At 39.6% G+C, this 27,665-nt stretch overlaps 1 protein-coding gene across 3 annotated transcripts; it reads left to right on the top strand.

Annotated features, from left to right (window-relative positions):
• The first annotated feature begins 60 nt into the window (after positions 1–60).
• Positions 61–24,403, top strand: HSPH1 (heat shock protein family H (Hsp110) member 1). 3 transcript variants are annotated; one of them, XM_054210105.1, is made up of 18 exons: positions 63–385; positions 1,255–1,312; positions 4,600–4,740; positions 6,462–6,584; positions 7,778–7,877; positions 10,866–10,999; positions 11,485–11,729; positions 12,644–12,872; positions 13,779–13,885; positions 15,233–15,366; positions 17,948–18,153; positions 18,974–19,105; positions 19,850–19,987; positions 20,415–20,540; positions 21,080–21,187; positions 21,284–21,403; positions 22,587–22,748; positions 23,239–24,369. In XM_054210105.1, the coding sequence occupies exons 1-18, from the start codon at positions 279–281 to the stop codon at positions 23,437–23,439; spliced, it is 2,571 nt and encodes an 856-aa protein (XP_054066080.1). In that variant the 5' UTR covers positions 63–278; the 3' UTR covers positions 23,440–24,369. The 3 variants fall into 3 exon arrangements, with proteins under 3 accessions (XP_054066091.1, XP_054066080.1, XP_054066100.1); XM_054210116.1 differs by lacking the exon at positions 18,974–19,105 and having other exon boundaries at positions 61–385; positions 23,239–24,403; XM_054210125.1 differs by lacking the exons at positions 63–385; positions 1,255–1,312; positions 4,600–4,740; positions 6,462–6,584; positions 7,778–7,877 and adding an exon at positions 9,849–9,988 and having other exon boundaries at positions 10,798–10,999; positions 23,239–24,390.
• The last annotated feature ends 3,262 nt before the right edge of the window (positions 24,404–27,665 follow it).

The raw sequence follows: 27,665 nt of genomic DNA, 5'->3' as shown, positions 1-27,665 counted from the left end.
GGAACGGTTTGCGTCACCGGGCCCCGGCGCCGCTGATTGGCAGGAATTGTTCGAGAACGCCGCCGAAGGCGGAAGCGGAAGCCGCACGTGGAGCCGGTGAGCGGTTGCCGCAGTTTCTGGAAACTTCGTCCCATTGTCGTATTTAAAGCGGCGGCGCCGGCTCCGTTCCCCTCCCCTCCCGCCTGCGCACGGAGCCGCCGCGGCGCGGGATACCGGGGCCGGCGGCCGCAGCGCCGGGAGCGAGCCGGGGCGGGGGCCTTCTCCCTGCCGGTGGGACCATGGCTGTGGTGGGCTTTGACCTGGGCTTCCAGAGCTGCTACATCGCGGTGGCGCGGGCCGGCGGCATCGAGACGGTCGCCAACGAGTTCAGCGATCGGTGCACGCCGTGAGTGAGGGGGGCGGCGGCGGGATCCCTCACGGGCTAAGGGGGAGCCGGGCTACGGCCGGCAGAGGGTCCGCGCTGGAAGGTGCTGGAAGCTTCCAGGCGGGCGGGGGTTGTGCGTGGGGGAAGTTGTGTGGGGCCGGCGCGGCCCCCGGCCGTCGCCGCCTCCTCAGGGACCCTGGGAGGCCGCTGGGGAGTGCGGGGGGGCAGGTGGGCGGGGGGCGCCGGGCTGGTGAGGCTCCGCTGGCTGTCCCGGCGTGTGTGTGTCGTCCCCCCACCCAGGACGGGACTGGAGCGTGTTGCGCAGGCACCTGCTGGAGGGCGGCCCGCGGCGGGGGGGGGGGGGCGCTTCTCGGGTAGTGGTGCGGCGGGCGGGAAAGCCGGTGGTTGCGAGGGGAATCCTCGACGGGGCAGCTGGGATTAAATGGGGGGGGGGGGGGGCGGGGGCGCGGGGTGGGACGGACGGGGGACGTGGGGACAACGCACACACACTTTCTGGGGGCGGGCGGACTCGTGTAGCTGCCCCACAGCAGCTCTCCTGTAGTCTGGAGTCAGGTATAGAGAGCCACAGGCTCAAAGCAGGAGTTCGCTGTGAAGTTCTGAGCAGGTGAACACAGGTAGGTAGAACGTAATCTGGGTTTGAGCTCTTAATTGCGATCATCGTGTTTAACTGTTGTGAAGAGTCCCGAACTCGAGACAAGACTTTAAGATAGATAAGAGTCTTGTTGTAGGGTTTTACTGTAAGCTGGAAGAATGGCGCTTCAACAGACAGACTTTGGTGTTCTAGTTGCAGTTGTGGTAAGTGTATCTATGAGAGTTGTCAGTTGCGTTTATTATCAGTATCTAGTTAACTAGCCTGTTTTTCTTTTCAGATCGGTGGTTTCGTTTGGATCCAAAAACAGAGCTATTGGTGTCTCGGCTAAAAACCAGGTAAGTTGTTTCCTGGCATTTGTGTGTTAACAGTGAATCGGCCAGTGCAAGCTGTTGAAGTACCAGTGGCTGTAAAGAGAGTTGGCTTGCTGTAGTTAAGCCCAAACAACTTAATTTTCCTTTTCAAGCCTTTTATTTTAGAAATGCTGCACTATGCTGCCATGCTTCCTTCAGGGAAACGCAGGATGTTTTTTGTTTTTGCTAGAACATTAACTGCTCTCTCTTTCTTTGAGTGTAATATTTTCCAGTTGAACAGATTCCTTTTCTGACAACTTAAGGTCATCGGGTTTCTTTTCCTGATGCTTGTATGTAAAATTTTCCTTGTACTTGAAGGAAAACATTTTAAATGCTGTGTATTATAGTTTCTTAAAATTAGATGTAAAGGGAGAGTCTTGTTGCAGATTTTTAAAGTTATTTGGGTACCTTACTACCTTTGGTTTCACAGAAAGTTAAATGCCTGTGGTTTTGAAGACGTAAGTCTTTAGGGTTTTTTTTGATTGAGGTGCTCTGAAAGATTGAATTTAGGAGAGCTTAATTCTGCCAAATCTTAGGATGCCTGAGTGTAATGGTTCAGTGATTCCTCAGGTATGGTAGGGTAGGCTATTACATAAGGGGAGCACGAGCAGCCTGTGCTAGCTGGTGCAAATTGGATCAGGTAGCTCCTGTAGTGAAAGAACTGCAGTGGGTTTCCGTGGAGAGTCCACTAAGGGAGACTTTTCCCCCCACTATAATGGCTCTCCTCTTAATTTTGAACAACCAAGGAAATATGAGTAGTTTACGTATTCATAAGCACACATAGATTTTCAGGTACAGGTTAGCATTTGAAGTAATACAGTAAATACATATGTTTGTGTGTTTTCCTTAAATTTAATTTTAACATAGCTTTTGTATATTTGTCTGTGTCCACTGTTTCAGGTCAGAAACAGTGTGCATTCATCATTGTGCAGAAATGAGTTCTTACTCAAAACAGCAAGTGATCTGAACCCTGTGTAGTCCAGAGTATGTTTCAGTATTGTTAGATTATTCCAGTAAATGCTGTTGAAAATGTGAAATAAGCTGAAAGTGAAGTAGATTTTGTATCTTGAATTACATGTAAAAGCATGTATTTGCAGTCATGAACACACGTGACTTCAGTTGCTTTCAGACTAACCTTTGTAAGATGTTACTATATTAAGTCTTTCATGCTTGGTTATCCTATCAGTCGAAATTAAATGTTTTTGCCAGAAGAAAAGGTTGATACTTAATATGATAAAAGATTTCAGAGCACTTATTTCTTTTGTGGTAAGTGGTCCAGTTTGGCTGACCACCTGAGGGGTAAATCATGTTTCTTTTGCAAATGTAGAAGTTTTTTGACGTGGATAACTGAGAGTTATATTTTCAGTGTCCTAGGGTGTCATAGCTACTTAAATCAAGGAGTGAAATAATCCCTTTTATTTGAACAAGTTTTTTAGTTTAAAAAACAAAACAAAACACAAAAATATCCAGCCAAAAAACAACCAAGGAGCCCCCTGCAAAGGCCCCCCAAAACAAAAGAAAAAAAACACACAGTGTTTGACTGGTGACTTCAACAATGTGATTATGTGTGAGAGCGCTCATAATAGTCAGAGGTGCTCTCTAACACTTAAGGAGCTGCTGTTGGAGGAAATTTTCAGAGAATTTGTTTTCTTTAGGTTAGTTTGATAGCATTGGAGATAAGAGTAGTATGTTAGTTAATAGACCATCATTTTCAGCTTTCTTAATTGTGACTAAGCAGAGATTACAACATACTACAGACCTAATGACATACAATTACTCTAAAAATATCTTAAGATTGTTCTCTTAGAAAAGTCTCTGAGGTTAATTCTAAATTAGGCTAAAAAAAGCTACCAGTGTTTGTTTCTCTGCCCACTGCATGGTAATAATTTTTGCTTCTACGTTCTTCTGCAATACAGCTGTGAATTACGTAGCATTCAAGTACTGTGAAGTTATGGCTATACAAATAAATGAAACCATGCTGGGAAACGATCTTGGACACAGGAACCTAAATACTCTGTTGCATTAAAGTACTGGAATAGTTCCTGGCAAGATTTTTGTCCTGTAGTAACTTGTGCTCTTACTAATAATTGCTCAGTGCTGTTTGGCAATTAGAATAAATCAAGGATGATTCCCAGTAGAGAATTTGGGTGTAACGCCTTTCTTTCCATGCACACACAGAGCTTTCTGAAACTATTTAATAGTATGGGTATGGCCTGCTTCTTTCTCAGAGAGCTTTTCTGTTGGAGGACAGACACAGTTGCATAGTTTTCTAGTATAAGATGTATCTCAAATTCTTCAATTCCCTGATGGAAAATTTTGCATGCAATAAGAAACTGATGCTTTCCTTTGAGGGCAGTGCATGCTAGAGATCTTCCTTGGTGGGCTTGTCATTTGAGTTATTATCATGCAATCTATTGGTGTGTGCCTAAATCTATTCTGGAGAGAACAATGCGCTTTTATAGTCTTTTCTCCAACAGAATAGGATTCATTCTACTCTGAGATACTTGCAGTATCTCTTTTAGGCTGATCTAGTTGTCCAATTTCTGTTCTGCTTTGCATTCCTGATAAAGAATGCTTCTCTAGGTCAGTTGGTTCTGTGGGTAGCTTGCACTGTATACTTTAAGCTGATGTTGTTACCAAAAAAGTCTCATGTTTCTCCCTGTTGTCTATGCACTGTATCTTTCTTTGGCCTGCTGCAAGAATTTGAGTGGTTGCTAGGTGAAGATGAACAGGGAAATGACTTGGTTTAAAAGTTGCTCATGGAGGGGGGAAAAAAGTAAGTATTGAAATGTTATGTGGAGACTTACCAGCTTGGAATTTAGTAACTGTGAAAACAGTTTTTTGCACTTACTGTAGTGGGGTTTAAAGTGAACAGCTGGAGGTGAGGTGACTGGGATTGGAGTGCCAGTTTACAAGCATTGCAGCTACTTGTGAAGCCGGATCCTGTCTTTAGGTGACTAAAGTAGTAGGCACTATAAATCCAGTTATTGCTCACCTGATTGCTTCAAGGTTCTAGAGATACTTGTATAATCATTATAATACTTAACATATAATGGTCTGTAAGTATCTATATCTCTGACTCATAGAATCTTCTGTAGTAATGAGTTGATATAAAGTACCAGATAGTAATTACAGGTGTTACAGAAACAGATGTGACAAGTGAGGGAGCAGTTGTCTTAAAACTTGACTGATGCCTGGAGGCATGCAGAACAGCACTGAACATTGCAGGTTAGTTAAGTGTGGATTTCTAAATATCCCGTATTTCTTTACAGCAAATTACTCATGCCCACAACACCGTATCTAACTTCAAGAGATTCCATGGCCGTGCATTTAATGATCCTTTTGTTCAGAAGGAAAAAGAAAAGTTGAGCTATGATTTGGTTCCTATGAAGAATGGCGGAGTTGGAGTAAAGGTAAATTTGCAGCATATGTTTTTGGATTTTATATCTAAATTTAAAAGTTTACTTTTCAGCACCTAGTCATGAAAATATGGGTTTCATTTAGTTACTCTGAAGGTTTTCTTTAACATTTCTGTTAAAGAGCTCTTGTATGAATAGACAGCTTTATCTTTTAACTATCAAATTAAGGTTCATTTGTGAGTAATTGCTGAAACGTGAGCTCCCCTGTTGGCAAATTGCACATCCAGCTCAAGCATCCTGGCAGAAAAACTGCTAAGATAATTACAAGGTCGTATGGTTTTACCTCAAAGTATTAACCTTTCTGTCTTTATGTGGAATGTGTTGCAACGGTCTAATTATGTGGTTACGAATTCCTTATAAAGTAGTAGCAACTTATCCTTAGAATAATTGCTATGAATGAGTGACATGTTTGTCTTTAGTGGACTGCCTGGTGTAAGTTACTTGCAACAGATGTTCAAAAGCAGTTTGTACCACATTACAGGTTTGACTCCTATGTTTCAAGGAGTTTGCTGAGACAGTGTCAGCTTTTCCTAGAATAGGTGTAGTTAATAACATTGTATTAATTTACAGAAGTATATAAAAATATTGATAATGAAGCCTTGTTGGCATAACAGACTGCTGCTTCAGTAATGAAGACCTTATCTTAGGGCTGTGCATTTAGTTTGCTGCTTTTCTGCACTTGAACTGGTGCCTCAAAACTTTGGTATAGATCAGGCCTAGTAATGAATAGGTTATAGAAGAGATTATACACTAGAAAGAATTCTGACTGTAAGAGTAGTCAAGCTTTACAAAAGAGGAGATGCTTTTTCTTATGCTGTTTGTGACTTGTGAGGTTACCTGATAAATTCAGACAGAAATTAATGTTTTCCTTTAAATACAGTGTGTGTAGGGGTCTTACTGTATGAGAATGTCTGTTACTGGGAGAACAGTGCTACTTGGTTTTTCTTTGTTCTCCTGAGAACAAATTAGTGTTTTGTTTCTATTTAACTGTGGTTAAAAAGTTCTAAGAATTGATTCAGTAAGTAACATTCAGTAAGACTGGGATGTTTAGGGAATGATTTTTCTATTAAAACTGAAATTTGGCCGATGTGAATAAAAGGCAGGTGCTGTTTTCAAGAATCAGCTGTTCCTTCACTTCACCATTGCCATTTATTCTACTACACAGAAAAATGGTGATTCAAGAATAATTTCTTGGTAAGGGAGCAACAAATAAACTTCATGCTGAGCTTTGTCTTAAGCTTTTAGCTGTGCATAGGTGTATTGTTGTTCCACAGGTCTTTCAGACACTCCTCACATATTTGAGCAAATGCACGTTAGAAGAAAATAGTCAGCAAGTTAATTCTGGACTTTTTTGCAGTTGGCAGCAGTTTGAAAATTGATGGCTATTTTTAATTTTTTGGCATAATGCTTTGTGACCACGTTTAGCTTTAGTTACATTTTAGACTTGTGTCACTTTTAAAATCACTTCCCTAGACATTTCCTTCATCTATAGAGTTGATATGGTTCTTGATGTTTTAAGTCTGAAAATGGAATTATTGCTTTTGTAGGCACTCAACTGAGAAATTAAATTGTAAAGTGAAGTTCTATAATAAAATAATTAAGCATGTCATGATTGATAGCGTATTAGTCAGCAGTGTATCCAAAAAACCCCATTAACTGTAAGTAATTTCTTCTCCAGTTGAACTAATGATATCTTACCTATTTCTTCTATCCAGGTCATGTACATGGATGAGGAGCATATCTTCAGTGTGGAACAGATTTCAGCTATGTTATTGACTAAATTAAAGGAGACTGCAGAGAGTAACCTGAAAAAACCAGTAACAGACTGTGTTATTTCTGTAAGTAATTGTAGTGCGCAGGAACATTATGTCTTTTAACTTCAGCTACTGAGAGCATTTTGTTTCTATTCATGTGGAGTGAAAAAGAACACTGCACAAGCATTTACAAAGGGATTAATCCTAACTAGCTTTAGAGCTTTTGACGTAAAGAAATCCCAGGGCTGCTTCCATATTCCAGACCCCGACCCACTTTATGAACTTAATCTTTTGGAGATGTCTGAACTTTCAGACCCAGAACACTTCTGGGATCCAGGTATATACCCTTCTGCTGCAGCTTGTTTCCATGACTAAGAACACTAATTATTCATTAAAGACACCTTTGTTTATCAAAGTTTGTCCTCTCGAAGCTGAAAACCTGAGTTTCTGTTCTGTTTGTGTTTGTCCCCTCAGGAAGTTAATTTTTTTTATTTACGACTGCACAGAAAATGACCTCAGATAAAGAACAGTCATTCCATTGTAAAGCCTGAGTATAAAATAACATCTGCTTCTGTGTTCTCAATGACTCTTTGAACAAGTCTGTCTCATGTTGCATCTAGGAATGTTTAGTTCTGTTATTAGAAGAGTTTGTTCTCCAGTGCATACCTGGGAAGTCGTGTCTTCTAATGTTGTAGTTTCTGTCCTGGGGACATCAGAGGTCACCTTCTAATGCTAATGCTAGAGATCTGTAGCAGATTTTCAACAACATATTCCTTCAGAATCTCTTGCTGCTTCTTGCACAAAGTAATTTTGGCCACAACAGATTCTCTTTGTTTGTTATCCCTTATTTCTTTGCATTTCTCACATCTTTAACATTGCTGTACTTCCCCTCCCTGGCCCCCCACCTTTACTTGGCCAGGAATACATTACTAATTCTGATTAAGGTTATTCTATGTCTGTGTCTCCATAATACCCAGTTTCATATTTTGCATCAGTAATTAAGGTTCCTAGCATTTGTATGCAAATAACTCATTTGTTTCTTGCTAGTGTGTGCTCACGTAAACTAGCTGATGCTCATTTAATTCCATCTCAGCTTGATTGAATAGAATATTTGAAGTCTATTCAGTACAGTAGTTGCATGTTAAAAGACTTGCAGTGAGCAAGTGTATTCCTCAAGGGGAACAAATAGATGCAATTTTTAAATGAGTGCTTTCAGGTAAACAGTGTGATGTCTCCTTCTCTGGAAATAACTTCCCATTCTCACCTGCTTTCTTCAGGTTCCATCATTTTTCACAGATGCTGAAAGGAGGTCCCTTCTGGATGCAGCTCAGATTGTTGGATTAAATTGTCTTAGATTAATGAATGACATGACAGCAGGTATGTAGGGTAAAGTATCTGTTTCTGCAAATTAAAGGTGTGATAGAGGGAGCATTTAGTTACTCTGACAAGGTTGACTTGAAAAATCAGACATGAGGTATAAATGTTCTAAAAACTTGTTGCTCTTCTCTGGATTTACAGCCTTTCATTTTAATGGCTTCTGTGTGAAGGGATATAAGAGATGAAGCTTTAGTGATGGTTATCTCCCTGAGTACTTAGGAGTCACCACATGTGCCTGGACTACTTGTCCATTCAGTTTATTGTCCAGATTTCATAAAAGAAACCTTATGGTGTACAGTTGAGGGTTTTAGGCACTCTTAAAGGAAGTTCCTTGATTAAGTGTCAACACACTAATAATTTCCAAGGCTTTTATCAGCATAATTGTGGTATTAAAACACAAAAAGGCGATTAATCCCCTTTGCTAACCTGTTTGGAACTCTGAAAACACATTGTCAGAACCAATGTTTTATTTGGTCTTTCTTAAAATAAACGTTCTTACCCTGTCTTCCTGCATTTTTCTGTTTGCGTTTGGTGAGAAAGCATTTGTTCCATATTTTTAAATGGCATAATAACTAGCACGTATTTCCTGGGGGAAGGGTTGTGAAGTAGAGGTCTGTACCAGAAGACAATTACTTTTCTGCTCTGACTGCCCACTTAAGTTAGATAAGTAGGGAAAAGTTTACTTTGGGAAAATGTTCAATGCAAGCATTTTTGGTGCACAGTAGATGGATTCATGCTTTTTGAATTTAATATTTTATTTTTTAAGGCATAAAGCAATCTTAAATGTGCACCGATGGAGTGGTATCTTATGTTTTTATAGAATCAATTTCAGATGAGTATCTACATGGTAATATATAGGATTTCTAGTAAATGTAGTTATTTCATCAATATTATGATCTTTGCATTGAACACTGGATTTGCCCCTAAGGAAGAGAAAATGTGACTATTGTAAAAGCTATAGGTGCATGTTTCTGTCATCTAGCTTTAGCTTAATTCTTTCTTTATATAGTAAAGTGTGCCACAGAATGTGTGGTAGAGTGAATTCTTGGGTTGGGTGTGGACCCCACGGTAGGTACACTTTGTCCCATGTGCCTGTATTCTTCTGAGTTATGGGGTGTGTACATTTCTAGGGTGATTGTGGAGACAGGAGGATATCCAACTCTCTATTTTTATTTAACCTTCAAATTCCATTTTCAAAATGTTTATGAATAAACTTTGTAGCCATAAAGGGAAAAAAAAATTTAGCACTCCAAAAAAAAAAGTTTTCCAATTTTAGCAGTCAAAAAAGAATATTATTCCAATCGCTTTCTGTCTTGAAGCAGAAGTGATGCTTGACACCCAATTCAGAGGTGACCTCTCATGATATAAGCCAACTAAAGGCCTTGCCAAAAAGGCAGTGTCACTTCCTTTGTTTGTTTGGCAGAACACATCAGCCCTGTCTTTGGCCATGCAAGAACTTTGAGAGCTTTTCAGAACTTCTTAGCAAGGATCAGATGGCTTTCATCCCCTTAGCAGCACCAGCTGTGTGCATAGCACACAGCATTTCTAACTTCCTTCTCTTTACCTTGCAAGGCTAATGAGTACTGTCCAAGTTTTTCTAATATTCTAAATGTAAGAATCTTTGATTATATCTTTGGGGAAGGGGTCTGAGGTATAATAGGGCAGAAAAAAGTTTTTTGTTTTGTTGTAACAAAAGGCAAATTCTGCACTGATCTATCAAGTATTGTTCATGACTATTTTTTGCTTAGAAACAAGGGCAATGTGTTCAGTCTGCTCAGAAATACAAATGTTACATGTCTGAACAGACCAATTTCAGTCAAATGTAGATCAATATAACAGATACATTTTGTGAAATAGAGTTTTTGTTTTTAATTAACTACTTCTTAGTGACTGCTTGTTGGAGTACTGGTATTGGGAACTGCAGATGCCAAAGAATCCACACAGATGAGGATGAGTGCACCAACTGCAGGGAAACTTTATTAGGCACCAGAATCCATAAATCTCAAGTCTGAGCAGTGGGAAACTTGTCTGTCCTTGTTTCAGATGGTCTGGGAACTACAGCTTTTGATGCGAGAGGAAGTTGACGTCCCTTTCTCCTCAAGTGAGAGGATGTCAGTGTGAATATAAAACATTGCTTTTCAGACCATGTGTTCCAGGCCTTCCGTACCACCTTCTCTAATGGCCTAATTCTCTTGCCTGATAATCTGTCTAGTATCCTGGCTGTTATCTTCATGTTGGGATTTTTTCATCATACGCAAATGTACATTCTTGCACACTTGATCTCATGCCAAAATCTCAGCCTTTCCTATGTAACCATGTAGCCAAGACTCTGTAGGGTTTTATTTATCTTCACTTACAGTATCAGCCTCCTGCCTAGCTTTGACACTGAGATCCATCCAGAATGAACGTTGCTGCAAAACTGTGTTCTGTCCTTTGACTTCGTTATGTTGTGTCTACATGCCCCACTGGCTTCTTTTTTGCACTTTTGATGCACTTTGCAGACTGTCCATGCCTTAATATTCTGTATAGATTGAGATTCTTCCACTTTGCAGTCTCTGCTGACCATTTATACCATTCTCAGACAAAGCCTTCATGCCTGGGAGTTACTTCTTGTAAATACAAAATTGGGTTTGGATTTTGTTGTAAAGATGCTCTGTGTTTTTGATTACTATGCAAAGAAAAGAGTCGTTTAAATAAACAGACCAAGGTAGGAAACCCCTGAACAGGGTTGTTTCTTCTTAGGTTTGCATGCTTAAACACTTAGAGAACATATAATGACTGAGGAAGGATGTTTTTCTTCTCAGATCCTACAACATATGTTAGTGGAATAAAGCTTCCGTGTAGTTAAGACCTTGCATTAGGTGTATGTCTGGAGTTGTAGTTGTCTTGCTGCTCTTGATGCTAAGCTTAATATTCACAGGGATGTGGTGGCATGCAGTTGGGACTCACTAGAAGTTGCATTGATAATACCTGATGCTTGTTTTGCAGTGGCTCTGAGTTATGGAATTTATAAACAAGACCTTCCAGCTCCTGAAGAGAAGCCACGGATAGTTGTGTTTGTCGATATGGGACATTCTGCATTTCAAGTATCAGCCTGTGCATTCAACAAGAGTAAACTAAAGGTAGTAAGATTAAATGAAAATAAAAGGTTTTATAAGACATTAGAATGAAGTAGCCTGTAAACCTGCCTTGTTTTTAAAATACTGAAATAATGCATGGGAAGTGGCAACGAGTCAAAAGGTGAAGATTTTTGTCAGTGTCCTTCATTTCGTTAGGATGGTTTCAAATAGAGGCTGTAAATTCCTTGGAATACACCAATGTAAGATATACGATAGAACTGCTGTCTTTTAGTTTGTTTTATCTAAACGGATGTGTGTATGGATTAAAATTGTGAATGCTTAGGATTGTCACCTTGTTACTTAGTCTTACTTCCGCTGTAAAAACAAAGAGTAATTTATGGCTGATGTGTACTTAAGTCTGTGCAGTGGAAGATGGGCTGACTTGTCCACAGCTTTTTTGAAGCAAAGGCTTGCTGATACTGGAGGTCTGCTGGTCCATTTGATTTTTACCGAGTGTAAGACTGAGTAATTGTTTTCTTTCAAACCAGGTACTTGGCACAGCATTTGACCCTTTCCTAGGTGGAAGAGACTTTGATGGAAAGCTAGTAGATTACTTTTGTGCAGAAATAAAAGCGAAGTACAAACTGGATCCAAAATCAAAAGTCCGAGCTCTTCTTCGTCTGTATCAGGAATGTGAGAAGCTAAAGAAACTGATGAGTTCAAATAGCACAGACATTCCCCTAAACATTGAGTGTTTCATGAATGATACTGATGTATCTGGAAAAATGAACAGGTGAGTTCTATATAAAGACAGGCAGTTCCTTTGGTGGCCGTATTTCTTGAACAAGTGTTTCTTTCAGTGTTTGAAAGAAACTCACTGTGCCAAAAGTAAGCGCAACTGCTGAAAAGCTGTGGAATTTTAATAATGCTAGAATAACTAAGGCTGTGAAATGTGATGTTCAGCTACCTGAGCAATCTTTCAGTGTAACAATGCCTGCATAAGAAGCTTGGGTTCTTTTAGTAGAATGACACATTCTTAAAACCATGGATTGATGTATGCAAACCAGACCCAGGGGGGTTGACTGCGTATTTAGGCCTCCTGCATATTTTAGGTAACCTAAATCCCATACTGCTCTTAAGATAGCAACAATTGAAGCTTTGTTCCTTTTGTTCTGTTCTTACTGTACTGTGGATATTGGCAGAGAAATGGAGGACAGACGCAGTGCGTATGGGAGGTGATGTGATTATGGCCTGAGCGTAGATGAAGTCTGTGTGTCTCTCTGTCTCTTGCTCACACTCATAGGTGCAACTTAATTTGCAGTCACTGTTAGTCCTGTAACTACTGCCAAGAGTGTTTAGGCAACAGCTTTTCATTGTAAAGAACTGTAACTGTTTTCTCATTGTAAAGAAGTATCACTGTTTTCTGTATTATCTGTAACCTCTCCTGAGAGGCGAATATATAGCACCTGCCCAAACAATACCTTTGTCTTATAAATACACTGACAGCAGCATAGGAAAATCTGTAAGCAGCTGTTCATGTACTGCCTTCTCTATGGTTGTCACTTCAGCCTACTCACGGGGCTTTAGCTTTAAGTCTCTTTGCAGTCTAGCTAACAGACATAGGCAGCATCAGTTTGGAAACAAGAATACCAGGAAATCTTGGTGGTGGAACAGGCATTCTTTAGTTAATTCTGTTTCTTTCCTTAGGTCACAATTTGAAGAATTGTGTGCTGACTTGCTGCAAAGGATAGAGATGCCTCTGCTTTCATTAATGGAGCAAACACAACTGAAAGTGGAAGATGTAACTGCTGTAGAGATTGTGGGAGGAGCAACCCGCATTCCCGCTGTCAAAGAGAGGATTGCTAAATTCTTTGGCAAAGATGTCAGTACAACATTGAATGCAGATGAAGCAATAGCTAGAGGTTGTGCTCTGCAGGTATAGTAACTGGCAACACTTGATAAGCTTAAAACACTTCTTCAGAACACTTTTTTGAAGAATTAGCCAAGCAGTTATGAGAAATGGCAGGAGTCTGTTTTAAAGTACGCAAGGGAACATATGTGTTCACTGGGTCTTTTTATGGGACCAGAGTACTCTGTGGTGCAGTACTTTACTGAAAATGTGGATGCTGGGTGTATTCTGTAAGCAGTCTGCTCTTCTTCAAAAGAAGAGGATCTAGGTATCTTTAATGAGAAAAATTTAAGTTGCTGTCAAGCTGAGGGAAGAGATTTTTAATCAACAAAGTGTATGAGAAGTATATATGGAGAGCCCAAACCACTGCAAGTTTGTATTTTCTGGTATCCAGCTTCCATCAGTGTGAAACAGACTTTTGTTTTGTTTCCCCTTCTTCCCCCATTTTTACAGTTTCCAACTGGTGAACTATATTTTACAAGCAAGCTACTCATTCTGCCTTCTTTTCTCCTTTATTACTCTCTTACTTCACCCTGTCTTCTTTGACTTGTTTCTTTACCCCATCTCACTAATTGCTTTCCATCACTACCAATCAGTTGTCTCCAAGGAAAGAAGCAGGACCTGCAAAATAAACACCCTGTCTTGTAGGACTAAGTAATGCAGTACTTCTATTCTTCACAGTCCTGATACTCATTTAGACTGTTAACCTTTTTTTACAAACTGTGGTAGGAATAAGGCCAAAAGTCCTGCTTACCCAAAGAGTATAAACACTTCTGTGTGAGAGTTATTTTTTTACACTCCATTGAAATCAATAAATTTGCATACCTCCATTTTAGTAAAGACAACACAGTTCTCTTGTTTAAAGATGTTTAGCGGTCTTGGGCTGGTGGAGCAGAGCAGTTAACCAACTTTAATGCATGTCTATTTTTTTAGTGTGCAATTCTTTCTCCAGCTTTTAAAGTGAGAGAATTCTCTGTGACAGATGCTACCCCATTCCCAATATCTCTGTTGTGGAACACAGAAGCAGAGGATACTGAAGGGTAGGTAGCTCCAGTTACAGTTCTGTGAAGCTTTTGTGCTTTGTAATTCAAGGAAAATGTTATTGGTTGCATTTAAATTAGGGTTTGGTCAAGCTGATGCAGAAAACTACACCCGTAGACTGTGTACCAGAGATGGTTGACAGTGGAGTGTGTAAAAGCATGTGTTGAAATGTTAAGCATAACTCCTTATGTGTTTAAAAAAAAGTTGCAATTGAATGAGCTACCAACCAGTGTCTTGTATCGTATTGCCCTTACCAGGTTGTCAGGTCTTGGAATACAAAATGGACTAGAACAACTGCTGGATCCACTTTTCTTTTCTGACTGTTTTTTACTCAGGGTGTTCCTAACACCTATGTGGATTCTTGTTTTAGTAGGATCACTATGCACTACGTAAATATTCTAAACTTATGTAGATGCTATTTGTCTGGCTAAAAACAGAAGGAAGAGTTTAACCTCTAAGAGTTTTGTAAGAGAAATCTCTTGAAATTGCATTGTCTTAAGACTGATCTCTCTGCTATTAACTGCCATGCCTGTGGGAAATGCAGTTGCTGTCTGGGATGTAAAGACGTCTGCGTTTAACTTTTGGGTAGTTAAAAGTTCTACAGGGACCTGTTCATACCTTTCTCATATTCTTTGTAATTCAGCATTTTTGGTTTTGTCTGTCTTCTGTGGAGGTGCAGAACCTAATTGTTCTGTCACAGGCTTCTGACAGCAACCTGTGGGTTCATATTCTAGGTGAAGCTCTTATTTTCTCACTTTCAGGTTCTTAGATGAGATTCTTCCATACTTAGGAGACAAGACTTAGTTGGAAATTAGAATCAGACTGGCATAATAGCGGACAGACGCTAGAGGAAGAACATAAAATAAAGCCGGTTGTCTTTCTGTCATATCAGGGAATGAATAATAATCTGGTGTCAGGGTTCTCAGCTGAGCCACAGAAAGTAAATGAGTAATGAATTAACAGGGGTATAATTAGCCTTTTGAGACTGACTGAGGAAGGGTGCAAATCATGATTTAAATTATGCTCTTTCAAGCTCAGAATGTCTTTGCAGGAAACAAATTCTGGAGGTCTGCTGATAGTGTGTCACTGAATTGCCACCTACATCTAAACTTACTTGCTTCTGAGGTTCAAAATTAGTGGAATAGGAAAATTTCCCACTACAGTACACAACAGTCTTTTTTTTTTTCTTTTTTTTCCTTACAGTAGTGAAGTATCTTCCTTGGAATTGTTCAAAATAGTGAATATGTCAAAACATGGTGACATTTTTGTGAACAGTTCTGACGCTAGATCAAAGCCTTTCAGCTCAAAATACTCTGCTAAAAGTGATATTTTTTTCCTAATCATAGGGTTCATGAGGTCTTCAGCAGAAATCATGCAGCACCTTTCTCCAAGGTTCTTACGTTCTACAGGAAAGGTCCATTTGAGTTGGAAGCTTTTTATTCTGATCCTAAGGGAGTTCCATATCCTGAGTCAAAAATTGGTAAGTAATTAATTGTCCTGGAAATAGTATTGTCTCGCATTGTTTGGTCTTAAATCAGTTCTGTAACTGCATTGTGTTATAGTATGGTTATAATGGAATCACGGAATTCTTCAGAGTTGGAAGGGACCTTTAGAGATCATCTAGTCCAACTCCCCTGCTAGAGCAGGATTGCCTAGAGCACAGTACTCAGGACTGCATCCAGCTGGGTCTTGAAAGTCTCCAGAGAAGGGGACTCCACAACCTCCCTGGGCAGCCTGTTCCAGTGCTCTGTCACCCTCACCGTAAAGAAGTTTTTTCTCGTGTTTGATGGGAACTTCCTATGTTCCAGCTTGTGCCTGTTACCCCTTGTCCTGTTACTGGGAACCACTGAGAAGAGTCTGGCTCCATCCTCCTTAAACCCACCCTTTAGATACTTGTAAACATTAATAAGGTCTCCCCTCAGCCTTCTCTTCTCCAGGCTAAAGAGTCCCAGCTCTCTCAGCCTTTCCTCATAAGGGAGATGCTCCAATCCCTCAATATATGACATATATTTAGGTTTTTGTATCTGGAGGACTGAATTTTCAGTTCTTCCATTCCATAGGGAACTGAATTTTTATTTTTTTTCTAGCTTCTGAAGTTGCTTTGGTCCAAGGAAGAAATGAGGGGAAATTACAGCCAAATGACCAGGACTAGAATGGGGCTATTACTGCAAAACATAACTTTTAAACTTCTTTAACGTTCTCGTCTGCTTATCACTAAAGCAAGCTATGAATAATTGAAAAAATACCTCCTGCATATAAAAAACTTAAAACATCTTGAGTAGCTAGTTGTTGTGTTTGTCCTACGCTTCCTGTGTTTGACATAATGCTGACTAAGTTTTAATCAAGGCAGCCTGAAATAGTGGCAGCTACAAGACTACAGCATTGATTTGAATTGTCTAGGTAACATTTATAAGCAGTGCTCTCATCCTTTTTGACAAATTACAACATTGACAGTGTTGACACTTAGAAAGAGTCTACAATGTGATTGGTTAGAAAAAGATTGTGATGGTAAAGACAGGACAATTAAATAATTGCTCTTGAGTTCTAAGCATGTAATTAAATGTTGTATGTTTGCATGTAAAATTAAGATAAAGCTATTACTAGTTGCTAAGTAATTGCTTGGTTTTGTTAGAAAGCTCAGCTTTTTTTTTTCCCCAGAGTGGCAGAAGAAATGACAGTTGTATTGTCAAATACTTAACCAAGATTTGTCCTGTTGGTTAACCATACACTTAAAATACAGTGTCACTAGAATTGTAGTGTTAAAGATAAGCTTTATAAATATTCTTAAAATGGGCAGAATATATAAGGCAAAAACATCTCCACCTGATTTGCCAATATTTCAGCTAACACTTAATGCACTACAAAGTTACCAAAAAACTATTATCCTAACAGAAAACATCAGTTATTTTCGCTACTTCAAAGCAAATTATGTGGTTGTTTCACTGAGAGTCACAAAGTTCAAATACCATATGTCTTAGATACCAGCACAGTATTTTGCAGTTACAGAAGCAGCAGTCTTCCTTTTATTTTAACTCTTACCATAAAGACTGATGGTGGGATTTGTGGCTGTTCAATTTATATGGTGTTAACAAACGAGAAGGTCTTTAACTGCTCTCCTGCAAACTGCGAAGAATAGAACTGAAAATCAAACTGGTTTCAGCTCACTCATGGATTAACTTTTTGCTCAGAACAGAATTGTTAGTAGTCCTAATGGATGAGTCAGTAATTCTGATGAGACTACCAAAAGGGAGAACAGGTCAGAACTCCAGTGTTACTGGATTTACAAGAGAGGGGGGATTACCTTCTTTAGCCTATGAAGTAAGCAGGTAAAAGCTTGTGTGCGTATGGTTTAGATCTATTAATGAAGGGATAGTGTGCATGAGCATGTATATATTCAGCCTGTGATGAAATTGGTGAACTTGCACTTTGCAGCTATACAGGCATCGTAATCTCCAGGTTGCTGCTTTGGTGGTACACATATAACCATGTAGTAAGCAGGAAAAATATGTCTGCTCTTAATGGCAAGAAGATCTGATTTTTTATGTACTGTTAAACTAGCTGCCTCTTGTTTCTTAGCTTCGCAATGCTTGTTTCAAGTGTTACAGGAGTTAGAAAACAACTGCATTCTACCCTAGAGTGAAAGGTAATGGCGGACTTACATGCAAGTTAGAAGCTAAAAAGAACACTTCTAGAAAGGCTGTTTCTAAGTCTTTGCATAGTTTTCTTTCATCCCACTATAGCATCACAGATACCACAGGTAAGGGGGAGTGAGCTTTTAATTTTGTATTTACTCTGTATTACTAGCAGCAGGGGGAACCTACTCTAGCTGATGACAATAAATGGTTCTCCCTCTTGATTTGTAAGGTAAAGTATGCTGAAAAACAGCATACTCTTCTTTTGTGTAGTATTTGTTTTGTTTGGGGGAACCATGAGATCACCACACAGGTTTCATCAAATATTTACAAAATGGGCCCTCTTTCCTAGAGGGAGGTGTTTTCCTAGCTCTGTAATATTACCTGTTTAATTCCACTGTGTTGAGTATTGATTCTTTTGTTTTTTAGGTAGGTATGTTATCCAGAATGTGTCAGCCCAGAAAGATGGAGAAAAATCTAAAGTCAAAGTGAAAGTCCGTGTCAACACTCATGGCATTTTTAGTGTGTCCACTGCATCCATGGTAGAACCAGTTAAAAGTGAAGACAGTGAAGATGTTGGTGTTGAGACCGAAGTGGAATCTCAGGACCAGAGACCTATTGAAAACTCAAGTGATGTAAGTTGACCTTTCTTGTGTGTGGATGTTCTTACTGATGAAAGTGTGTTCTGTTGTGATGTACTCTGGAAGAAAAATACCTTCTTCTAAGGAACCAAAATGAGGTTAATTTTGAGATGCGCATAGCTGTCAGTAAAATATAATGTCTTTATTAAGAACAGGAGTAAACTTGTATAATCTTGAAAGTGTGTGGATTTTAAAATCAATTATTGGGCAAAGGGCCAATTAGCAGCAGGTGGGTTGCTTGCGGGTGGGGTTGTGGGCTGCCATAGTTATGAGACTATTCCAAATAGGAAAACTTGGTTTGGATTATTAGTCATCCATGCTCTCTGTGTTAAAAAGGATTTGTGCATAATCCTTTGTATTGGTAAAGGTGGCTTGCTTTTTTTTTTTTTGAAACTTTTTGTGGAAGGGAAGGCTGGATTGTTTTCTACACCATTTAAGGGGAGGGGAACACTGGGGAATAATGCAGCATTGGTATGGTGTACTTGATGTTTTAATAGATTTCTGAGGGGGAAAAAGATCTTCAAAGCTATGACTCAATAAATTAAAAGCCAATTTTTGTAAGAGAAAATGGTAGCATACGCACACGAGTATTATGCTGGAAGCCTGGCACTGGTAGCACTTTCACTAAGTCCTTCTGAACTCGCACCTAGTCTGTATCTCCGTTAGTTAAAGCGTGTGTGTTTCTGCGTGTGCACAGGATGCTTTGTAGGGCACTTTGTACAGTATGTGCGTCAGAAGTGAAGTGCCCTATAACTTTTATTAAATACAAGTGCACATGCCTTCTACATCCTTTGTGCCTGGGCTTTCATTTCAGAAAAATATCCAGCAAGAGAACAGTGAGGCTGGAACACAGTCCCAGGTACAAACAGATGGTCAGCAAACGTCACAGTCTCCCCCTTCATCAGAACCTCCCTCTGAAGAAAACAAAATCCCAGATGTCAAGAAAGTGAGTGACCCTTTAACTCTGTTGAAAATGTTATGCTCTATAATGGTGGCATTTAAAATGGTACCATATTCCAGGAAAAAGTAAGGAACTTGGTTCTCGGAACCTTCTTCATTTTTATACCCTTTCTATTGTGAAAAATAATGTGTGTATCTCATGATGATTTTTGTAAAGAGTTTGCAAAAGAATTCCTGCAAGAAGTCCCTCTCTATCACTTCCTTGTCTTTATGTAATGTTGTACAGCTAATTTGTTTGGGTTGAAGACAGTTCAATTTGTTTAACAGCTGTTAGAGGCCAAGCTTATTAGGCCTGCTGAGAGGAAGTTGGGGTCAGGAATTCATAAACCTAGGAGGAAATAATTTCTGGAAAACATAAGCCTTTGTGATATTGCTAATAGTTTGCTCTTTCATCTGTTTAAGATGAAAAATGTTTTGGGGTAAAATCTTGTAGCTGTCAGCATCGCCATTGAAGTGCTAAGCTGCACATGGGCACTTCTGGAAAACCTGCAGATACACCATATAGCTGAGAAACATATTCCATGTAGCTTAGTACTTACTGTTCATGAAATGGACTGTAAGCAGACTAGGATAGGAGGTGAAGTCCGCAAAAGGAAATTACGTTTTGAAGATTCTGAAAGAACACAGAAAATCTCTGCATGTTCTTCCTGTTAATGTTTATTTCATCATAGTGCTACTTAATCAGAAGAAAGTCAGGAAAATTATCATATTTCTCTTCTCTCCAACTCAGACAAATGAGAAGAAAGGTGATCAGCCCCCAGAAGCTAAAAAACCCAAGATAAAAGTGAAGAATGTGGAACTACCTATTGAAGCTAACTTGGTTTGGCAGTTAGGAAAAGATCTCCTCAATATGTATATTGAAACAGAGGTGAGTTGGAGTGTGGTTTAGGCTTCCTTGATTGCTGTTATTAACCATTCGTCTGCTTTTTAAAGCAACCCCTGATCTTTTACTGTAACCCTGAAGCGTGGACTCTAATGTACAGTGAGCTAATATACAGTCCAGTTTTAACACATAACTGACAAATGTTAATCAGAAAGATTGAAGTGTGGTTTATAGTGGTAGTATCAGAGCACTGATCCACGGAATGACATTGCAGATTGGTTCAAGCTGTTGTAATCTAGATAAGTGCATCCCATTTCTTCGGGTGAGTCCAATTCATAGCAACGAGCATTCCAGCAGTTACAGGAGTCAAGGCCTCTGTGAGATTACTGTGTTTTACAGGAACTGTGCGTTGTAGACTGCTGTTTGAACATAGGTATTTTTTTAAATTAAAGTATATTCTGTGGTTATACAGGGAAAGATGATTATGCAAGATAAACTGGAGAAAGAAAGGAACGATGCCAAGAATGCAGTGGAGGAATATGTGTATGAGTTCAGGGACAAGTTGTCTGGACCATATGAAAAGTTTGTTTGTGAAAAGGTATGTAATGGATTCAACAGCTTCTCTGAAAATACTGATACCAAATATCTGCTCTGTATTCCTTCGAGCTTTCTCAAAGCCACCCTGGCAGTAGCTGAAAATCATAACTCATTTGAAGGACAGCTGGGACTGATCCAGAATTAGGTTCAGGCTTAGCAAATAGTACATATCCCTGAAAATAAATTTTTATCATGAAGGGGGTAAAGTTTTGATTCCAAGTAAAGTTGGTGTCTATAAGGAGAAGCTGTGTTGCTGTATCTATAACCAAAAACATGAATTAAAGCCACACCCCACGCATTGGCCTAATCATGGACAAAAGGCTCCCTTTATTGTAGATATAATAGTGCGTGTTTCCCAGTTCAGAAGCTGGTGTGGTTTATCCGACCTGATTAGGCAAAAAGATGCAGTAGAAATGTAATTTTGATGTTGGAAGCTAAGAATTAATGTGTATATTTACCAGTGTCCTGTTACTGCAAGACACACACTGTCAATTGATCCATATTTTGATGTTTAACATGTTGAATTCTATCAATATATAGGATCTGCAGGGATTCTCTGCACTCCTAACAGAGACAGAAGGCTGGCTGTATGAAGAGGGTGAGGATGAAGCTAAGCAGGTGTACGTAGACAAATTAGAGGATTTAAAGGTAGGTCTGGTAGTATGCCCAAATTGAGAAGTTTCCAAAATAAAATGCAAAACAATGTTAATGAATCACATAACGCATAGGAATTACTTTTTCTAGAAATTAGGTACTCCAATTGAAATGCGCTATCAAGAAGCAGAAGAACGACCAAAGCTGTTAGAAGAACTGGGACACAGGCTCCAGTATTATGCTACAATAGCTGGGGAATTCAGGAATAAAGTAAGTGGCCTCAAAGTACCTTTATTTTACCACATAGTGTTTCACTGACACTCACCAGCTGGCAGAGGCTTCAAATTCGCTTTAAGATGAGCTGCAATCTACTCTTATATAGGTCACAAATTTAACACCACAAATGTTTCCCAGTACTCAAAAAATCTTGCCTAGTGCGTCATATCTTCAGTTGTTTGATACTGCTGGATGTATTCAGGCCAAAAAGGACATGCTTATAAAGAGTGAGGGTTAGACTGTGGTCTGATTCTTGACCTTTTAAAAGCTTCTCTGACTTTTTTTAAGTGTGCTCTTCCTCCATTTCTTATGGAGGAAGGCACACACAAGAATTGTGCCATGGTCAGAAGCACTAGTGTAAAAGCTATTCAGGATAAATTAAAACATGTAGTGTTTTTTATTATATATGGGTGTTTGGGGGAGCTTTGCCATTGATATTTGAAGATTACTTGCTCAATAAGCATTCCTGCCTTTTGAAAACTTACTCCTTGGGTTTCAATTTAATGAGTTTCAACAGGGAAGCTCACAACTCTCAGGCTAATTCAGTTTGAGACTTGCATCAGAAACAATTATGTCCTCCCAGCTATAGATTACAAATTTGTCATTATTCAGTGAAGTCCTTCAGTAGTATTACAGAGTCTTGAAATACCTAGCATCACTGAAAGCAGTACATTTAAGACTTGAAATCCATATTTAGATTCGTAACCAAAATCATAGGTTGTGTTGCTGGGTAGGTCCTTCTGCTGATAACAGTTAATTGTGTAACTATGGCATTGTAGGGAACGCTCCTAAAGTTGAACAACTGATTCTTTCCCTTTCTATGTACAGCAGAATCGCAGTCTAAACTACCTTAGGCCCATGTAAGACTCTCCAGGAGAGAGGGGATGTTTTTCTATCAACCCTGTTAATGTTATATTCTATTGTGTGACCTGTTTGTGAAGCCTCTATTACCTCTGTGAAATAGATTTTTTTTTTGTTTGTTTGGGTTATTGGGCAAAGGAAGATTTACTTTGCCTTGTCTCTTGCTGTAACAGATCTGGCTTGTTGCTGACATCTATATGTATTTTCAAAAATCAGTGAATATTATAAGTTAAAAATAATTGGGATAGTCTTGGTATAACTTGATGACAGTAAGTTGGACATTATTGACTAATACAAAATGTTTGTGTTTGGGCAGGATGAGAAATACATCCATATCGATGAAATGGAAATGATGAAAGTAGAGAAGTGTGTTAGTGAAGTGGTGGAGTGGATGAATAATGCTGTGAGTGCACAGGCTAAGAAGAGTTTAGATCAGGATCCAGCTGTGCATTCAAGTGAAATTAAGGCAAAGCTACAGGTAAGTACCATAAGAAACTAATTCTAGAGGCTGGTGCTGAAGTTAGGCTGATAGCTGTCCCCTTCCTTCTCCCCCAATTTCATCTTACTGCTCCAGTGTTCTTAAAGGGTAGTTAGAAACTAGGACAGAAGGAGATTCAGTAGAAAGCAGAGGAGCTCTACTATACTGTATACAGTTCTGGGGGCTTATTGACGTTTTATGTCTTTCAGTCACCTTAAAAACTCAGGTGGTTTTTTTTAGTGTTACTGGTAGGCACAAAATAGTCTTGAAAAAAAAACCCCGAGAAAACCAAAATATTAAGTTGAAGAATTTTGCCCACAGAACTTCAGAAAGTAGACCAGTTAATTCATTTCAGGGTACTTTTCAGTTTGGACTTAGGAAACAAATACAGAAGCAAGTTCCAGTCTTCTGGGCCAGGACTGTTCACAGTAGTGAAGCTGGTGAGTCCTTAATACGCGTCTTCTGACCACATCTTTTGCCTTTCTTTTAGGAGTTAAACAATGTCTGTGAGCCTGTTGTGACACAACCAAAACCGAAAGTTGACTCTCCTAAGGAAGAAAACCCGTTAAATGAACGGAACGATTATAAAACTGAAGACATGGGAGAAGATGACAAAAATTCTGAAATGCCTCAACAAAATGGTGAATGTCATCCGAGTGATCAAAACACCATCAGCATGGACTTGGACTAAACCACTGCACTTGCAGCAAGTTATTTCATCCCATGACAGAAAATATTTTTGCTGTCTTATGTGACGGGGGGGGTGGGAACGCATTGTTTTGGGAACTATTTATATTTTTTTCTTAAGACTTGTCTGGGATATGTTGTGTTATGGGAGGAAGAATAGTAATAGCGTTGGTCATGACTATCCTAAAAGGAAAATTGCCTTGGTAACTTCCAGATTCCTGTGGAATTGTGAGTTCATACTAAGCTTCTGTGCAGTATTTAACCATTTGCATCACTAAAGATGAAAAGAAGCCCTTGCTCTGAAATAATACTGCTCCTTCAAAAGGTCGTAATCAAAACCTTCGTAGGCATTTGTAGATGCCAAGGTAGTTTTCTTTTGTCTGGACATCTAATTGGGTATGTCAATAAAAAGCCAGTGTCTGTACCGTTCATAAGGACTTTCTAGGAGAGATCCTTCTGTTCTAAGGTTTTTGATTATTGCAGTCCAAAGCTCTTATCAGATAATAAGATGGTGAAATGTGTTAGTAGCATGCAGAAACGCTTACGTTTCATCTCTTGCTAAACAATACATTTTTCATGTGGGGTACATAAAATGAAGGAAATGCTAATTCTGTTAGTGTTATTGTGAAGCTTTTTAATGAGCTTTAAAATAAAGTTCATTTTACTGGTATCTCCTGCCTTGTTGTGGATTTAGCTGTTTTCAGTGCTTCTAGTGTAAGTGTTGCCCTTTGCATGGTTTGTGACAGGCCATTGCTTTGTGTTCCTGTGCAGGAGAATCATAAAAAGACTTAAAACTCCCACATGTAACAGAACAGTTGTGCAGTAAGTTGAAAGTAACTTGGCTGCTTAACGAGTTATGCCTCTTTCTTTTCTTTGCTCCAAGAGTTGTACACACCTGAAAGAACCTCGGAACTTCACAGATGTTAAGGCACAGGACAAACTTTGTAACATGCAGAACCCTATGGCTTAGAGACAATAATCTGCAGTTCGGAATAAGATGTTAAAACCTGACTGAATACTTAAGCTAGGCTCTGCTGCCTTTCATTACAGACTAAACTGAATGGTAAAATGAGATTTTGGTCCATTCTGCTGAGCAAGTGGCTCCTGTGAGACTGGGGAAAGGTTTTAAAAAAAAAAAAAATGAAGAATTCCTCAACTAAATCTCTGTGGTCTACTGAAGAAGCCTATTTTTAGATACTTGGGAGCTGAGGAGAATGCAGAAAGAAATTGTTTGTATCCTCTGCTTTAGACATCAAACTATATTAACGAATCAGGCACCTGAAGTATTGAGGGAAGGATTTTTCTTCGAAGCCTATTCCAAAGGGTGTTATCTCTAGTGATCCATTGGACCATAAACCCCATATATAAGCTTGTGACAACAGATGCTGGAAGATCAGTGTCACTAAATGCAAAGGGTTGTTTTGTTTTTTTTTTTTTTTAAGGAGTTAGTGTGGTTCCAGCAGTGTTTTGTCTGCAACAACAAAACCAAAAGGAGAAAAGAGAAATTAGTCCCCCTGGAGCTACTGAAAAGAGAGTACAGGTGGGACTGCTGGTATTTAGGGCCAACTAATCCTACTCACGGCAAGTGTTTTTCTTCTAGTTATGGCTTTTAGTGGCACTCTAAGTCTCACAGCCAGGTGCAGGAGCAATACTACAGTGTGTGCAAGTGCCCACAGTAGTGCCCAATTTTCTGCATTGACTATAAGCAGCTGGGTTATCAAAATGCAGATCCCTGTTACTGGCTGCTTCGAGCTGCCTGTTCTTTGCCTCTGCTGATCCATGAGACACTTGCATACAGTAGGCAACACTAAGAGTACTTTGATTGTTCCCTATCCTTTTCCTAGAGCTAAAAAATAGGAAGTCAGACCAGATATCAAAGCCATGTTTGGAGTGTGGAAGAGTACTTCTGTGTTGGTACTGGTAAAGTGATAGCATCAAGGGTTAAGTTTCTGTAACAGGCTACTGCTTGCTTAGATGATTGCTGAAATGGAAATTACCATTCTAGTACCATAAAAGGTACGAACTTACATTGTGAAAATCAGTAGGATGCCATAGCAGGAAGCTTAGCCTGATCAGAAGAAAACTTTGTAGACATTTAAAGTAGAATTCTGTCAGAACATTTAGTCCTGGATCTACAAAAAGAAGCTTTACTGGCCCTGGAGTGATGGATTGTCATGCGTTCGCTTGCCTCTGTAGAAGGTACTGCTCTAATTTTCTTTTAATGAACCTTCATAAAAGATGTCTGTGCTGAGAACAGACAAATCTGGAATTCTTTTTCAGGTTTCTGGAACATTAACTATTTCATAGCAGCTAATGGCATGGAAAGTGATTGATCCCTTATGATTTAGTGGCTTGTTTAAATTCTTATGCTGCTTGTGCTTTAACCTGGGGAGGGTGGAATGAAAGCAGCCATCAGTGATTTAACTTTTCCTCCTCTCCCCTCCCTTCAGTTTAAGGAATATTTTACTTTCTAATTTACTTTTTACCAGGCATGTGTGAAAATCATGTGTGTGTGTTTAATCTCAGTATGTGTTATAGGAAAGTGAGGATGTTTAGGATGGTAGTTTCCTTCATGCTACAACATACCAGAACACTCAGCAGTGCATGGCATAGAATTAGAGAATGGTTTGGGTTGGAAAGGACCTCAAAGATCACCCAGTTCCAACCCCCCTGCCATGGGCAGGGACACCTCCCACTAGACCAGACTGCTCAAAGCCCCATCCAGCCTGGCCTTGAACACTTCCAGGGATGGGGCATCCACAACTTCTCTGGGCAACCTGTTCCAGTGTCTTACTGCCCTTGCAGTGAAAAGTTTCTTCCTGATATCCAATCTAAATCTACCCTCTTCCGGTTTTAAACCATTACCCCTCATCCTATTGCTACCCTCTCTGACAGAGAGTCCCTCCCTGTCTCTCCTGTAGACCCTGTTTAGGTACTGGAAGGCTGCTATAAGGTCTCCCCGGAGCCTTCTCTTCTCCAGGCTGAACAACCCCAACCCTCTCAGCCTCTCTTCATAGGAGAGGTGCTCCAACCCTCTCATCATCTTCTTTCAAAGGTCCTAGAAATGTGTCTAATATATACAAACGTTTATTTCCTATCCAGAAATCTGTGTGAAGTATACAAGGAGGTCAAATTGCCACTAAAAATAAACAGGATATGAGAGGAAAATGCTGGAAAAAGTACTTACACTGCCTTATTGGGTCATTATTAACCTTAGTTAAGTATATAAATATTCCTTAACTGTCATTATCTTGCCACCATAACAGACTTGTGAATAACTTTGTCTTTAAAACAAAGTTTATAACCTCACAATACACATCAAATTTCCCTGAAATTCAATCGTTCTGTAATTCTGAATCTTAGATGATGCAAAGTTATGTAAAATACGTGAGATTTACCAGAGATATTGTATTTTGCTCTTCTATTATGCTTTTTCAAAAGGTTTAGTGGAACTAAAAATTGTGAAATGATGCACACTCTGAGAAATTATCTTATAAAATCAGATTTTTAAGTATTTTAAGCCAGTAAGAGCTTAGAACCACAAAAGGATAAGAACAAAATAAATAAAAAGTAAAATCTTAAAATTAATTTTATCTACTGTATAAGCTCTCATAAAGCTTTGCTCTAGCACATTTCGATGGGCTAAGTGCGTAGGCTGATTGTTACTAAAGTTCAAATTATGCGTTTTAACAGTTGATCAGGTATCTTGCTCCTCAGTGAAATGTTCCTTATATTATTATTGCTTCCATTTTTGCGATAGCTTTTACTTTCTTCCTGGATGTGTGTGATGAAAACGATGGAGCCAAAATAAGATGATCTAGTACCTGGTCTAGTGGGAGGTGTCCCTGCCTGTGGGAGGTGTCCCTGCCCATGGCAGGGGGTTTGGAAGTAGATGATCTTTAAGGTCCCTTCCAACCCAAACTGTTCCATGAGCTCTCCTACCAAGAGAGCACCTCTCCTATGAAGACAGACTGAGAGAGCTGGGGTTGTTCATCCTGGAGAAGAGAAGGCTCCGGGGAGACCTTATAGCAGCCTTCCAGTACCTGAAGGGGGCCCACAGGAAAGATGGGGAGGGGCTGTTTGCAAGGGCATGTAGTGATAGGACGAGGTTTTAAACTGGAGCAGGGTAGGTTTAGATTAGATTAATGTCTAATTAGGAAGAAATTCTTTACAATGAGGGTGGTTAGACACTGGCACAGGTTGCCCAGAGAGGTGGTGGGGGCCCCATCC

Source organism: Rissa tridactyla, chromosome 1, assembly GCF_028500815.1.
Source record: "Rissa tridactyla isolate bRisTri1 chromosome 1, bRisTri1.patW.cur.20221130, whole genome shotgun sequence".
Classification (NCBI taxonomy): domain Eukaryota; kingdom Metazoa; phylum Chordata; class Aves; order Charadriiformes; family Laridae; genus Rissa; species Rissa tridactyla.
This window is presented reverse-complemented; position numbering and strand designations above follow the sequence as displayed.